Source organism: Saimiri boliviensis, chromosome 4, assembly GCF_048565385.1.
Source record: "Saimiri boliviensis isolate mSaiBol1 chromosome 4, mSaiBol1.pri, whole genome shotgun sequence".
NCBI lineage: Eukaryota > Metazoa > Chordata > Mammalia > Primates > Cebidae > Saimiri > Saimiri boliviensis.
Genome location: NC_133452.1, coordinates 51,800,287 through 51,816,920, shown reverse-complemented (window position 1 = coordinate 51,816,920; position 16,634 = coordinate 51,800,287). Strand labels below are relative to the sequence as shown.

Below are 16,634 nucleotides of genomic sequence, written 5' to 3'. Positions count from 1 at the left end.
ATTAATTTTATATGTCAACTTGACAGGGCCACAGGGTGCCCAGATACTTGGTCAAATGTTATTCTGGGTGTGTCTGTGAAGGTGTTTTTGGAAGATGAGCATTTAAATGGGTAGACTGAGAAAGCAGATTGACCTTGCCAGTGTTCATGGGTCTCATCCAGTCAGTTGAAAGTTTGAATAGAGCAAAAGGCTGGTCCTCTAGGTGTGTAAGAGGAAGCTCCTCCGGCTTGACTACTGTGATCTGGGACATTGGGTTTTTTTCTGCCTTTGAACTTGAACTGAAACATTGGCTCTTCCTGAGTTTTAAGGCTGCAGGCCTGTAGACTGTAACTTACCTCATTGCTCTCCTGTCTCCAGCTTGCCAGCAGCAGGTCTTGAGACTTGTCAACCTCCATAATTACATGAACGAATTCCTTATTACAAATCCATCTCTTTCCCTCCCCACAGCCTATTTTCATTTTGTTTCTTTGGAAAACCCTAAGATACTTGGCTGCCATTCTGTTTGTAAACATAATTTAAAATATTAATGCTTATTTTCTTGAACCTAATTTCTCTTTAAACCAGTCTTATTTTACTGGGTACTTTAGGAATATACAGTAACAGATTATGATGGTATAGTAGGTTCAGTAATGGTCATCTAGACATCAAGTCCTAATCCCTAGAATTTGTAAACGTTACCTAATGCTGGAAAATGGGTCTTTGCAGATCTAATTAATGGTCTTGAGGAAAGGGGATTATTCTGGATTATCTGGGAAGGCCCTAAATACCATCACAAATGGTCTTAAAAGAGACAAAGGGAAATAACATGAACACAGAAAAGAAGACATACAGATGAGGAGGAGGCAGTGTGACTGTGGGGCAGAGGCTGGAGTGATGCAGCCACAAGCCAAAGAATAACTAATGGCATCAGTAGCTGGAAGAAGCAAGAAACAGATTGTCCCCTAGAGTCTTAGGAAGGAATGTGGCCCTGTTAATTCAAAGTTTAGGCCTCCAGAACTGTGAGATAATAAATTTTTGCCGTTTTAAGTCACCAATTTTGTGACAATTTGTTACAACAGTCACAGGAAACTAATACAGATGGAAAAAATAGCAGTTACTTAGGTGATCATTAAAATTGCTATTGTAAAAGAAAATGGCCTGACTGGTTAGAGTGTCTCTCTCTCTCTCTCTCTCTCTCTCTCTCTCTCTCTCTCTCTCTCTCTCTGTGTGTGTGTGTGTGTGTGTGTGAAAAATTTACAGATAAACATTATGCTTTACTATGTAATTATTTTGCAGCCTGTTGCTGTTTGCATACTCTGAATTGATTCAAATTATTGTGCTGTATAGACTTTTCGAGGCTCAATTTGGATTTCCGAGATAAATGAGGTATGGATTACCCTCAAATATTACTGAACTGCAGTCACTTGGTAAAACTTACTTTTCAAACAACTGGTAATAAGATGTTGCCAGTCTCATGTTACTGTGTCAAACAATTCAAAGGTGTAGTGGACAATCAGTGTTTGGTTGGCTGTCTGTCCTCCAAATATTCCCTCCTGTTTGGGATAGTCCACCATTGATATACTCTTCATGGACAATATGATACTACCCCTAAATACAGTAGCTAAAATGTTTTTCTTTTCCTCTTCCTTCTCCTAGAGCCAGGAATCGGTCATGGGATCAGGGTTCACTTAATCAAACACTCCCACCCAGAACTTTGCATCTTTAGTGACTAACTTATGCATTGGAGGAGTTAGGCAGAATTCATGGTGGCAGGGACAGCTGTTTTTGCCCTTCAGCAATGCCTTTTTTGGCCCATATTCCAAGTTTGGTTTGTCAATATCCCATCAATAATGTGAGCTCTCAACATCTTTTCAATAAATTCCCTTTTTACTTGAAAGGTAACAAATTCTGCTTAATACTTAAGATAAACTGATATGACATTTTTGTTGCATGAATAATATGGCATATATAGGAAGTTAATAGATAAACTTATTATTGAAGCTTTACTTCATGCCAGTCATTGTTTTAAGCATTTTAGACATTTATTTAATCCTCATAACAACCTTATGAGGAAGGTACCATTAAAATTCCCATTTTGCACTTAAGGAAATGGGGGCATTTGCAAAATCAGAAATAAAAGGCAGCCGATACTTTGTTACTCTGTAGTGCTTTTAACTTCAATCATCGTTAGTAAGTCAGTTCTGTAAGACTGCCTTTTTAAGTGCAGCCAGGTCCAGACAGCTAAGCCACTGCAAGCTTCATCTATCCTTTATCTGCTGCTTAAGTGTGCATCTCAAAATAGCACCACATACAGATGGTGCAGCTGCCGTAGCAGATGTAGAGTGAAGCTATCTGCAAAAATTCACAAATGAATCTGTAGTTTAATTTGTTACAGATATATAAAAATAATAGGAGTGCACTATTTTAATGCATAACTTTTTTTAAGGAACACTTTCCTCATCTAGAGAATCATTTGGGACTATTTAAGGCAATCTGAATTTTGCAGCTCAGCTGAAAACCATAAGGAGAATCCCAATGGAGAAGTATATACCAAAAATAACCTTTAAAGAAGTCAGTATGGGTTAGGTTTTGTAGTCAAACTGGAAGAAATAGTTTTTTAGGCTTTTCTGCCCTAGTGCCATCCTTTGACCTAGTGATATTTTACGTTTGCTGCAGTGGGCTAAAGACATCATATAGGTAGAATGGATTGTCTGAAGCATAAATCCGTGTTTCTGGGATCCTCCTGTTTCTTCAGTATTAATATACATCTGCCTCAATCTCCTTTGTTCTTTGATTTTCTATTCATTCTCATATTGCCTCTTACCTCCTTCCTTCCCTTGGCAGCTTATCCCATTAGGTTTCTTTCAGCTATCTAGTGGTGCATAAGCTACCAAAATTTGCTAGCTTAAAACAATAGTTTTTAAATTTATTTCTCATTATTCTGTGAGGCAGGAATTCAAAGAGGGAACAGCAGAGATGACTAATGTCTGCCCCATATCATGTCTACTACAGTATCCAAAATGGTTTCCTCACTTTCATGTCTGGTACCTGCACTAAGAAATCTCTAATGGTAGGAGTTGGCTTGAGTGATTCTGCTGAGGTTGTATTTTTAGGACCTTTAGTCTAACTGTTGGCTGGGATCCTCAATTCTTCATTCAATCTAATGACCTCTCCACATGGTGTCTCCGGTGAAGTAACTAGATTTCTTATGTAGCAGCTTAGGATTTTCAAGAGTAAAAAGCAGAAGCTGCCAGGGCTTCTGCCTTCTTCTGTTGGTCAAAAGAGGTCACTGGGCCAGGTCATTCAAGGGGAGGAGACTATACAAGGACTTTGGTAGTCACAAAAGAACCAGGGCACCACATTGTGTAATGGCAGCATCACAACCATGTTTGTTTTCAAAGATTGTGTACATGATGGACATTTGATAAAAGCATTTTCTCCATTCTCCTTGCATTAGGCTAGATCTTTATTTCAGTGACCTATACACAGATGTAGAAACAATTATCTTGCATATCATTGTTATTACTGCTTCTTTGGGTTAAGTCAGATTTGTAATGATTTTCGTCAGAGTTTAACACAGAATTTAGAAAGCAGTGAGCTATACCTCAATAAATATAAGACCAGAACAAACTGAGAATACTTTTCTGAGTAAAAGAATTGGGAGATCCTTTGGGCTGATTTTTAAAAAAATCAACATCCTTAAGATATTACTGATGAAATATAATTTAAGATATAACTAGCATAAATGTAATCCATGAATCTTGGGTTCTTTCTCTTAGTTTTGACAATTTCCTATACTTGTGTAAGCGTTATTCAAAACAAGACATAAATCATTTCTATCACCTCAGAAGGTGTTCTCATGCCCCTTTCCAGGTAGCTCCTTATCACACCCAGAAGCAGTCATGGTTCTCATTTCAACTACCACTGATCAGCAATTGTATGGATATAGTAAATTTTGTTTTCCTATGTGCCTGTTTCTCCAGGCTTTTTGGTAACTTCCAGTTTTAGGCTACTTTAAATAAACTTCTGCATAAAAGCTTGCTGGGATATTGATGAGAATTGTATTAGCTCTAGAGATTAATCTGGAGAAAATAAAAGCCATCAATTTTGAGTCTTTCAGCCAACACAGAATGGTTTCTATCTCTAGGTTTTCATTTTTCTCAGCTATGTTTTGTGTTTTATATTGTAGTGGTTTCCACATTTCTCATGATGTTGATTTTTATAGAAACTTGATGTTTCTTGATATCCTGTCACATTACTAATTTCACTTATTAGTTGAATAGTCATTTTTTAGATACCATAGCTTATATGCAGTCATGCCACTTGTGACTAAGGATTGTTTAGCTTCTTCCTCTCCTGTCTTCATGCTGCTTATTTCTTTTTCTTGCCTTATCAAACTAGCTAGGACTTCCAGTACAGTGTTGGAGATAGTACATGTCCTTGCCCTTTTGCCAAGGATAAGAGAAATACTGTAATATTACACCATTAAAATATGATGTTGATTGTTTATCAGATTGACAAAAGGTTACCCCCTGTTTCTTGGTGCTGTAAGTTTTTATTTTTAAAATCGTGAATGGGTATTGTCTTTTACCAATTTTTTTTCTTTATGGAAATGATTTTATGACTTTCTTCTTTACTATTTTAATGTGATGAATTACATTGATTTTTTTAACTGTTAAACCAATTTTAAATTCTTAGGATTAAACTTTGCTTGTTTGTCATGTGTTATAGTTTTTACTTCTGTATTTGGCTTGCTAATCTTTGTTAAGGAGTTTTAAAATATTTGTTCAGGAGGTACATTGGTCTATGCTTTTATTGCACTGTATTTACTTCTATTATGAATATTATGCTACCTTGCTTCATAAAACAAGTTGGAAAGTGTTTCTATAAAAGAATAATAACTCCCTTATAAAACAGTTTAAGACTGGCATTATTTTTCCTTAAATGTCTGATGGCATTCATTGGTGAAGCCATTTGGACCTCGAATTTTCTTTGTTGTAATGGTTTTGATTACAAACTCAATTTCTTTCATAGATATAGGTTTACTAAATATATTTGTGTTCTCTTGAATGAGCTTTGGCAGCTTGTGTTTTTTGCCTTGCTTGGAGGATTTTACTGGCATAAAGTTGTTTATAATACCCTTTATCATTTTTCTAATATCTGTCAGATCATAGTGATATCCTCCTTTATTTGTGAAACTGATAATTTATGTTTCCTTGTTCTATAATCTTTGGCCCTTGTGTTAATTAGAAGTGTGTGGCTTAATTTCTTAATGTTTGTAAATTTTCTGGGTATTGTATTGTTACCCATTTCTAATTTTATTCTTGTGGAGTCAGAGAATTACTCTGTCTGATTTTTATTATTTGAAATTCATTGAGACTTTTTTTTTTTTTTGGCTTGATACATGGTGTATCTTGGTGTTTGTTCCATGTATACTTAAACAGAACAGATATTCTGCAGTTGTTGGGTATTATGTTCTATAAATGACAGGTCCAGTAATACTATTTAAATCCATGTGTTTGTTGATTTTTGTCTGTGCCTTCTTTAGGTATTGAGAGAAGGGTATTAATATTTCTAACTACAGTTATCTATTTGTTGATTTCTTTAGTTTTCACAATTTTGATTAATGTATGTTTAGGTTCTGTTATGAAATGATTACATATGGAGTGTTGTCACATCTTAATAATTGTCCCTTTTATCATTATCAAATATCCTACTTTATAGTAATACTTCTTGTCTCAAAGTCTGCTTGGTCTGATATAATATAGTCACAAACACTTTCTTATGCTTAATATTTGCATAGTATAGCTTCTTGTACATTTTAAGACTTTAATGTGTTTCTTTGCTATATTTTTGAATATTACTTATTATATCTAATAAACTGCCTTTTAACTGGAATGTTTAGTCCATTTTTACTTGATATGGTTGAGTTTAATTCTACCATCTTGCTACTTTTAAAAATTATATATTTTTTGTTTACCTCTTTCTCCATTCTTGCCATCTTAGGTATTTTCAATATTCAGTTCCTTTTCTCCTCTATTTTATTTTTTCAGAAAAAAACTAAAATTTATTTTTATTTTAAATACACTGTATTTTTTAAAGCAGCTTTAGGTTCACAGCAAAATTGAGCAAAAGAACAGAGAGTTCCTGTGTTAAGTCTGTTTTGCATTGCTATAAAAGAATACCTGAGGCTAGGTAATTTATAAAGAAGAGAAGTTTATTTAGCTCATGATTCTGTAGGCTGTACAAGAAGTGTAGTGCCAACATCTGCTTCTGGTGAGGTCCCAGGAAGCTTACAATCATGGCAGAAGGCAAAGGAGAAGCCAGTGGATGACATGTCAGAGAGAGGGAGCAAGAGAGAGAGGGAGGAGGTACCAGGCTCTTTTTAAACAACCGGCTTTAATGTTAACTCATTACCACAGGGAGGGTACTTAGTCATTCATGAGGGATCCACCCCCATGACCCTAGTACCTCCCTCAAGGCCCACCTCCAACATTGGAGGTCACATTTTAATATGACATGTGGAGGGGACGGAGCATTCAAACTTTATCAGTTCCTCTTTACCCCCATACTTCCTCACACACAAAACCGCCCCAATATCAACATCCCACACCAAAGTGGTATATATATTACGTTCATGGAACCTACAGTGACACAGCATTTACACCCAAAGTCCATAGTTTATATTAGGGTTCCCTCTTGGTGTACATTCTGTGGATTTTGACAAATGTACAATGACATGTATCCATCATCATAATATCATACAGAGTATTTTCACTGCCTAAAAATCACCTATGCTTCACTTAGTGGTTCTATGCTTCTCCATTTTACTGTGTTCATACTTTTGTTTTTTCCAAAATGTCAGTTGGAATCATGTAGTATGTAGTCTTTTTAGATTGGCTTCTTTTACTTAGTAATATGCATTTATGTTTCCTCCATGTCTTATCATGACTTCATAGCTAACTTATTTTTTTAGTACTGAATAATTGGATAATATTCTGTTGTCTGAATATACCACACTGTATTTATTCATTCACCTACCATCTTAGGTGGCTAGTGCTGCTGTAACAAAATAACACAGGCTACATGGCTTAAACAACAGAAATTTTCTCAAAGTTAGGGAGGCTGGAAGTTCAAGATCAAGATCCAGCAGGTCCTGTTTCTGGTGAGGACTTTCTTCTTGGCTTGCAGATAGCCACCTTCTCACTGAATCCTCACTGGCCTTTTTGCTGAGTAGGTGTGGAGTGGCCAGGGAGAGATCTCTTCTTATAAAGCCACCAATTGTGTTGGACCTCATTTAACCTTAATTACCTCCTAAAGGCTCAATATCCAAATACAGTGACATTTGGGATTAGGGCTTTAATATGTGAATTTGGAGCAGGGGTTGGGAGGGTCGGTAGAAACAATTCAATCCATAGAATCTATTGAAGGGCATCTTGGTTGCTTCCAAGTTTTGGCAAAGCCATAAATATCTGTGTGCTAGATTTTGGTGGACATAATTTCAACTCCTTTGGGTAAATACCACTGAGTGTGACTGCTGGATTATGCGGCAAAAGTATGTTTAACAAACTGCCAAACTCTCTTCCAAAGTGACTATACAATTTTGCATTCTCACGAGCAATGAAAGTTTCTGTTGTTCCACGTCTTCACCAGCATTGTTATCAATACTCTGGATTTTGGCCATTCAAATAGTTGTGTAGTGGTATCTCATAGTTTTAATTGGAATTCCTCTAATGATATATGATGTGTAGCATCTTTTCATATGCTTATTTGCCATCTGTTTTTATCATCTTTGGTGAGAAGACCATTTAGGACTTTTGTTCTTTTTTTTAATTGGGAAATGGTGTTTTAATGCAATATTTAATTTTACAGATTAGTAAAGTTTTAAACTGTGAATCTAGACATTTAAAAAGCATTGGAACAATTTGTGAAATTTATAAATATGGTCCTTAGAGTTTTGAAGAATTTGACACTTTTTTTGTTTTTTTGTCTGCAAAGTTTTTTAGGTCATTCAAATCCACATGAAAATGGCTTTGGCTTAGGTAAATCCACTTTCTGTATAAATATGAAATTCTTAGGTATTTTGTTTTTTGAGGAATAATAACACACATACTGATGAAAAACAAGAGGGCATCCTTTTCTTATATCTTTAACAGCAAGGCAACGTTGCCCAGAACTCCTTTCCCACTCTGCTAATCCCATCCCACCACTGCATTTTTTGGCTTGGAATCACACATCTCAAAGCAGTCACATAAAGGAGAATAACGTCTTTGTAATTGGCTTAGACCAGTAAGGACCTAGTCCTGGGCTTAGGCATGGGGCTGTCCTCCTCTGAATTATATAGCCATGTGGAAGAGGTGACTGTCTGAACAAAATTAAAGTACTATTGTTAGGAAAACATGTTGGTAGTGGACAACAATGTTGGCGAAGCCCCATTTCCACAAGTAAGTTTACTTACTCTGACCTTGGAAGAAGCTAAAAAATCTGGTACTGAGGGAGAGCTGCCACACAAGGGATGTGTACCAATCTGAGGGAGAGAATCATGTAGCAAAAAAGTAAGATGGAGAGAGCATGGGGCAGTGAACCCCAGGTAGAGACGGGCTCAAAAGAGGATTCAGGCAGAAATAGGGATCATTAAGCTGATCCCAAAGGAAGGAAAGCAAACTTCAAAGGTCTGCTTGGCTGGCTGCAAATTTTGCCTTGGGCCATCAAACTCAAATGTTTGTATAACTCATAAATAAACCAACAGTTCTAGGCAATTACAGCACAGTTATAAGTTGAGGGTCAGAACTATGAGCTATTTCTTAAAATAATTAAGTCAGGGGGGATCTCACCTCTCTGGACATTTATGGAGTCTTATTTACTGCACAAAGACATTGCATATGTATGTGGGGGTAAAGAGCAGGATCAGCTACATAATTTGCAAGGCCCAGTGCAAAATGAAAATTCAGAGCCCCCTGTTAAAAAAATTATTAAGAATTTCAAGATGTTCACAGCAGAACATTAAACAATATATGGAACCTTTCTAAACATGGGAACCCTGTACAACTATACAAATTACACAGCCATAAAATCATCTCTGTGGGGAGGATTGCTCTCTGTAAAGTCTAAAGAGGCACTGAGTGGCTTCCATACATCCCTTTAATAAACCCCCATATGTATTTTGATATGGCAACCTCATTGCAGCCATGTAACAACTAGAGTGGTATCAGAGCATACTGAGGAATCAAGAAGCAGTTTCTAGCTGCAATGCTACAACTGAGAGCAAGTTATTTTTTTTCAGATCTCAGTTTGCTCATTTCTTAGAATTGTTCTATACTAGTAGTTTTCAAAGCTTTTATTTTAAATTAGTAGAACCCCCTTTACATTAAAATTTTTACTTGGAGTCTGCTGTGGTCTGAATATTTGTGTCTTAACAAAATTTAGGTTGAAACCTAATCGCTAATGTGATACTGTTAGGAGGCAGAACCTTTGGGAGGTGATTTGCTCATGAGGGTGGGACCCTCAAGAAACCATAATTCTTCCACCATGTGAGGATGTAGTAAAGTAGAAAGTGGATCCTCACCAGACACAAAATCTTCCACGACCTATATCCTTCCCAGGCCCTAGTACTATAAGAAGTAAATTTATGCTTAAGCCACCCGATTTATGAAATTTTGTTATAGCAGCATGGATGGACTGAATACAGGATGGAATGATTAGAGTCTTAAATATAAAAGATAAAAGAGAAAGTATCTAAATAAAATCTCTTCACTTTCCTTGCCTTGTAGGTGGTCACCTTCTTGCTCTATCCTCACATGGCCATCCCTCTGGGCATGTTCACCACTGCGGTCTCTTCGTTTGTCCATATTTCCTCTTACAAGGACAATAGTCAAACTGGATTAAGGCCCCACCCTAATGGCCCCATTTTAACTTAATTACTTCTTTAAAGACCCTCGTGTTCACATACAGTCACATTCTGAGGTACTAGGGTTGAGAGCTTCAACATGTGAATTTGTGGGGGACACAGTACACAATTCAGCCCATTACTTTTCCCCAAGCCCCAGTCACAGAGTAGGTCTGGGGAAGTACCTTGGGATTTGTACTTTAAACTACTACAGGGAGCATCAAATACACAGGATTATATTCCAGTGTATTGTATTTTCTGATTTCTATGTATAATCGAAGTCAACGACTACCTTGTACATGTATACAATCTCATTCATTTTTGTAGTACCCATCAAACCATCAAAGATGTTTAGGAAACAGTCTATTTTCTTTTAGTTATTACTCTATTCTCTCTGCGTTTTTCCTATTTATTTTTTGTTTTTAAAAAATTTATTATACTTTAAGTTCTGGCATACAAGTGCAGAATATGCAGGTTTGTTACATAGGTATATATGTGCCATGGTGGTTGGCTGCATCCATCATCCTGTCATCTACATTAGGTATTTCTCCTAATGCTATCCTTCCCCAGTCTGCCCACCCCATGCTATCCCTCCCCTAGTCCTCCACCCCCTGACAGACCCCAGTGTGTGATGTTCTCCTCCCTGTGTCCATGTGTTCTCATTGTTCAATACCCACTTATGAGTGAAAACTTGGTGTTTGGTTTTCTGTTCTTGCATCAGTTTGCTGAGAATGATGGTTTCCAGCTTCATCCATATCCCTACAAAGGACATAAATGCATCCTTTTTTATGGCTGTGTAGTATTCCATGGTGTATACATGCCACATTTTCTTTATTCAGTCTATCATTGATGGGCATTTGGGTTGGTTCCAAGTCTTTGCTATTGTGAACAGTGCTGCAGTAAACATACATGTGCATGTGTCTTTATAATAGAATGCTTTGTAATCCTTTGGATATATACCCAGTAATGGGATTGCTAGGTCAAATGGTGTTCCTATTTCTAGAACCTTGAGGATTCGCCACAGTGTCTTCCACAGTGGTTGAACTAATTTACATTCCCACCAACAGGGTAAAAGCGTTCCTATTTCTCCACATCCTCTCCAGCATCTGTTGTCTGAGATGTAGTCTTACTGTGTTGCCCAGGCTGGAATGCAGTGGCACAATCTCGGCTCACTACAACCTCTGTCTCCCAGCTTCAAGTGATTCTCTTGCCTCAGCCTTGCAAGTAGCTGGGATTATAGGTGTACTATCACACCTGGCTAATTTTTGTATTTTTAGTAGAGACTGGTTTTGCCATGTTGACGAGGCTTAACTTGAACTACTGACCTCAGGTGATCCGCCCACCTCGGCCTCCCAACGTGCTAGAATTAGAGGCATGAGTTATCTCACCAGGCCTATTTATTCTCTATATTTGATTCATGGGTGTTTTGTTTTTGTACTCTTGTACCCCTCCAGGGGCCATAATCTTCTCAACTCTTTAACTTTGATGAGGACCGACCCACCTGGTCCCTGCTCCAGAACTTCTTTATTCTCCAACTTTGTTTCCCTGCAGGGTTCTGGAATCTAGATCGCTCTAGGGGAAAATTTTAGTACTAATCCATGTGGGCAAACTTGCTGCTTCTCTCATTTCAGCCTTGTGTCTCTGTCTTGGCAATTGGGTCTCTATCTCAGGGTCTGGATCCATGTAACCCACACTAGCTCCACATTGGTCTTTTGATAATTAGCTGATGTCTAACTTCCTGCCTTGTTAGCCTGCCCATTCTCTAAGCCTGGGAACTTTTGTGCCTTGTTCTTGCCATCCTCCCAGTGTCGTCAGCATAATCTAGATAAAGAATTGGTAAAGTTTTTCTGTTAAGGACCTGAAAATAAATATTTTAGGCTTTGCCACCCATGTGGACTCTGTCAAGACTACTCAACTCTAACTCTGTAGGACAGAAGCAGCCAGAAATGACATGTAAACAAATGAACATGGCTATGTTCCAATAAAACTATATGTACAAAAATAGCCAGCAGCTGAGGGCTGCTGACTTGAGTGCTATAGCTGACAAATTTGATCTCAATGGAGTGTTACCAAATTATTCTGTGGAATTTCATGGGCTGCTTTCAATAAGCATCAGAAGAAACAAAATCTGTTGAAATGTATTTCTTGGATTTCTAGCCTCCAGAACTATGAGAAAATAAATTTCTGTTGTTTAAGCCATCCAGTCTCTGGTATTATTATGGTAGCCCTACCACACGAGTAGATCATGTGTGATATTTGAATATCTACACAGGTAATTCTGACACACTGAGTTGACACCTGCTTGGTTAGAGTTAAGATGCAGACCCAGGAGGAAGATAAGGAAAAAGTGCTGAAGAATGTGTAGAGGAAATGTTGCCTTATAAATATAAAAGAGATGACCTTTGTGTTGTCTGTGAGGTTCCCCATGCCTGTTATTTTAGTTCTCAGCCCTGAAGCAGCCATGATTGTACTGTCCACATATAGCTCTTCATTTGGTGGCTACCATATGTAATCCCAGCACTTTGAGAGGCTGAGGCGGGCAGACAGCTGGAGGTCAGGAGTTTGAGACCAGCCTGGTCATCATGGTGAAACCCCATCTCTACTAAAAATAAAAAAAAATAGCCAGGTGTGGTGGCAGGCACCTATAATCCCAGCCCCTCAGGGGGCTGAGGCAGGAGTATCACTTGAATGTGGGAGGTGGAGGGAGGTTGCAGTGAGCTGAAATTGTGCCATTGTACTCCAGCCTGGGCGACAAGAGTGAGACTTCATCTAAAAAAAAAAAAAAATAAATAAATAAAGCTCTTCATTTGCCATCTTAGTACTGCTTCTGTACAAGTTTTGAGTTGAGTCAGAATTGTCTTCATCTTGTTCTTGGGAAGTTTTGTTCCCAATCAATGGGAAGCTAGGACATTTTCCTATCATGTACTTTATTGCCTCCCTTTCCTCTTGCCATATTGGAAACTGTGCAAGAGACAGAAGCCAAGAACTAAGGCTTTTCTTACCATTAAAGAGATTATTTTTAAACTAGACAAAATAAGGGGTATTTTGGGGGGATGAAGTAATCTCGTTGCTATCTATGTCTTCTTTTTATAAATCCAATTTCTCAAAAAGAGTTCCAGCATTAGCAGATTTTAATGAAGTAATTATTAAGCATATTTGGCTCTGATGAATGCAAATTTATTTCCTAATGATCTTTGTCTGACTGAAAAGAGCAAGTCTTGAATATGTTAGTCTGTGTGGGGAATATTAATGTTTTCTTAATTTTTCCAGTGATAGCAAATCAAAATGGCTCTTGGCAAATCAGTCAACTGAAACAATATCTAAGGACACTGAACTGCTGTCTCTTATTACTTAACATGATATATAGTCAACTAAAATTACAGTATCCCATTTTCTTAGTGCTTTGAAAGGAAAAGTTTTAGAAAGTAACTATTTGATTTAAAACTCTTAGCTCTTTTTAAAACAAGGCATCATGTCCCACTAAAAGTTAGATTTTAGGGAATAATATCAGCAATATGTCAGAGTAGGAGATGCCAGCCTTCATCCTTCCACAAAAAATAACAATTAGCTATCCACAAAGGAAAATAGCTCTGGAGAGCTCTGGCATCCATCTGAGTAGCTGCAGCAACACAGCATAGCAAAAACCAAATAGTAATCACACAAAAGGCATAGGAACAACAGTTTCATTTTGCCTGCACCATATCATCCCCTGAAGCTGACACTGCTCGGTGCCAAGAGGGAACTACCCAGTGTACAAGTTTCTCTTACAGGAAAAGAAGAGCAGAACGAGCCGGGTGCAGTGGCTCATGCCTGTAATCCCAGCACTTTGGGAGGCCAAGGCAGGTGAATCATGAGGTCAGGAGTTTGAGACCAGCCTGACCAAGATGGTGAAACCCTGTCTCTACTAAAAACACAAAAATTAGCTAGGCACAGTGGCACACACCTTTAATCCCAGATACTTAGGAGGCCGAGGCAGAATTGGTTGAACCCAGGAAGCTGAGGTTGCAGTGAGCTGAGATTGCACCACTGCACTACAGCCTGGGTAACAGAGAAGAAAAAGAAAGAGAAAGAAGCAGAAGAAACAGAAGAAGAAGCAGAAGCAGAAGACAAAGAAGCAGAAGAAGAAGAAGGAAGAAGGAGAGGTAGAAAGATGACCAACTTCCCCAGTCTTTTGGGGGCATTGTCCTAAGGTCCTGCTTTGGTTTCACCTCACCTAGATCTCTGGGGAGACCAACATAGCTAAGATATCTAAGGAGGACTAGAAACTTAACATGATATGTATTCTACTGAAAAACAACTGACACACAGCATGGACACTGCATGCACATGCTTGCAAATGACCTGGGCTCCTGCATCAAGCCATGATATGTAATACTATATGTATGCCCATGGCTGATCCTGCAAGCATGTGTGTTTACACAGCTGACCCCAACCCCACTGCCAGCTAGCCCCAACTAGCCCCAACTCCCTCACCACCATGTACATGCCTTCAATTGTTCCTTGCAGTTGAGCTCATGCATACCAGTAGGCCCAACCCCGGTAGCCACACTTGCATGTATAGCTAGTCCCTAAAGCCACACATGTGTAAACTTCAAGCTCTGATGTCCACCACTGTTTACTTTTGTCCCTTGCTACTGAACCCAGAGGCACTGCTGAGGACCCTAAGAACTTTTTTACTGGTGACCCAGTATGCTCCAGGGTCCACTCACCCCACTGATGAAGGTCTTTTCTTACCACAGCCAGTCAATTAAATTTGGAAAAGGCTTTCAAAGGCACAGACATCTGTCTGTTTACCTGTATATCAAATCGGCACTGACAAGGATCACAAGGAAGCAGGGAAACAAGACACCAACCAAGAAACACAATAAAAGTTCCAGTAACTGACACCAAAGAAATGGAGATCCATGAGTTGCCTGACAAGTAATTCAAAATAATTGCCCTAAAGAAGTTCAGCAGGTTACAAGAGAACATAAATAAATGGTCTAATGAAATCAGGAAAACAATATGAGAACAAAATGAGGTGTTTAAAAACGAGATAGCAGAAACAGAGAGAGCCAAACAGAAATTTGGGAGCTAAAGAATACAGTGACTGAACTAGAGAATGCAATGAAAAGTTTCAATAGCAGACTCAATCAAGCCAAATAATCTGAACTTGAAGACAGGTGATTTTAAATTATCAAGGCATAAAAGAAAAAGTAAAAAAGAATAAAAGGGAATGAAGAAAGCCTATGAGATTTTTGAGACCCCATCAAAAGAGCTAACATTTGCATTATGGAATATTCAGAAGGAGAAGACAGAAGAGGAAAAAGAAAACTTTAAAGAAATAGTAGCTAAACATTGTCCAAGTTTGGGAAGAGATATGGAAATCCAAGTACATGAAGCTCAGTGGTGGCCCCCAAAGACTTCACTGACACATATTTTAATCAAACTACCAAAAGCAAAGGCAAAAGAGAGAAATTTGAAAGCAGCAAGAGAAAAAGAGGCTCATCAAATACAAGAAAATTTCTATGAGGCCATCAGCAGAAACCATGCAATTCAGGAGAACATGAAATGATATATTCAAAATGCTGGAAAGAACCCCTGCTAAAGAAGAATCGTTTACCTGGCAAAGCTGTTATTCATAAATGAAGGATAGATAAAGATTTTCTCAGAGAAACAAAAGTAGGGAGCTCATCATTACTATACCTGCCTTAAAAGAAATGCTAAAGAAATTTCTTTAACCTGAAATAATGCTAATTAGTAACATAAAAACACGTGAAAATATAAAAATCACTTGGAAAAATAATTATGTCAAATTAAGAATAGTGCTGCAATAATGGTGTGTAAATTACTTATAACCCTAGTACAAAGATTAAAAGCCAAGGTGTTAAAAACTATATAATAATTTATTAATGGGTTCATAATATAAGAAGTTGTAAATTAAAAACAAAATTTGGCAGAGTTTTTGCAATGATTGATCAAAGTTGTTATTACATTAAAATAGCCTGTTGTAACAATTAGATGTTTTATGCAAGCCTAGCAGTAACCACAAAATAAGTACCTACATTAGATACACAAAAGATAAAGGAATCAAAGCATACCACTACATAAAATAAACAAATAACTAAGAAAGATAGCAGGAGAGAAAGAAAGAAACAAAGAGTCAACAAAACAGTCAGCCTCTCAATAATTATGTTAAATGTAAATGGACTAAATTCTCTATTCAAAAGACACAGTGGCTGAATAGATTAAACACACACACACACACACACACAGACACAGGCACACACACACACACACACACAAGACCCATTCATATGATGCCTACAAGATATTCACTTCAGCTTTAAAGAGATATATAGACCGAAAGGAAAGAGATGAAAGAAAGGCTTTCCATTCAAATGGAAACTAGAAAAGAGCAGAGGTAGCCATACATATATTATACAAAATAGACCTTAAGTCAAAAACTGTTAAAGAAATAGTCATTATATAATGATAAACAAGTCAATTAATCAAGAGGATATATCAATTGTAAATATATATGCACATAATACTGGAGCACCTGAATATATAAAACACAAATAAACAGCTCTGCAGAGAGAATTAGACTACAAAAAAAAAAAAGAAAGAAAAAAGTAATACTCCAGTTTCAACAATGGAAAGATCAAACAGGCAGAAAATCAATAACATTGGACCTAAACACTATAGACAAATAGACCTAACAGATGTAAACAGAATATTTCACTCTACATGGTAGAATAGTTTCAATTGCACACAGAACAGTTTTCAG

The 16,634-nt window shown here is 37.5% G+C and overlaps 1 protein-coding gene across 2 annotated transcripts in view; it reads left to right on the top strand.

The window, feature by feature from the left end:
* Positions 1 to 16,634, top strand: part of NUS1 (NUS1 dehydrodolichyl diphosphate synthase subunit) — a 155,131-nt gene that overhangs the window by 43,323 nt on the left and 95,174 nt on the right. The window contains exon 5 of one of the 2 annotated variants that reach the window (XM_074397569.1): positions 1,276 to 5,878. The exons of the other annotated variant lie outside the window; for it this stretch is intronic. Coding sequence (XP_074253670.1) covers positions 1,276 to 1,360 — 85 coding nt within the window. The 3' untranslated portion in view covers positions 1,361 to 5,878. Of the gene's footprint in view, positions 1 to 1,275; positions 5,879 to 16,634 lie in introns of those variants that run through there. 2 annotated transcript variants of the gene reach the window in all.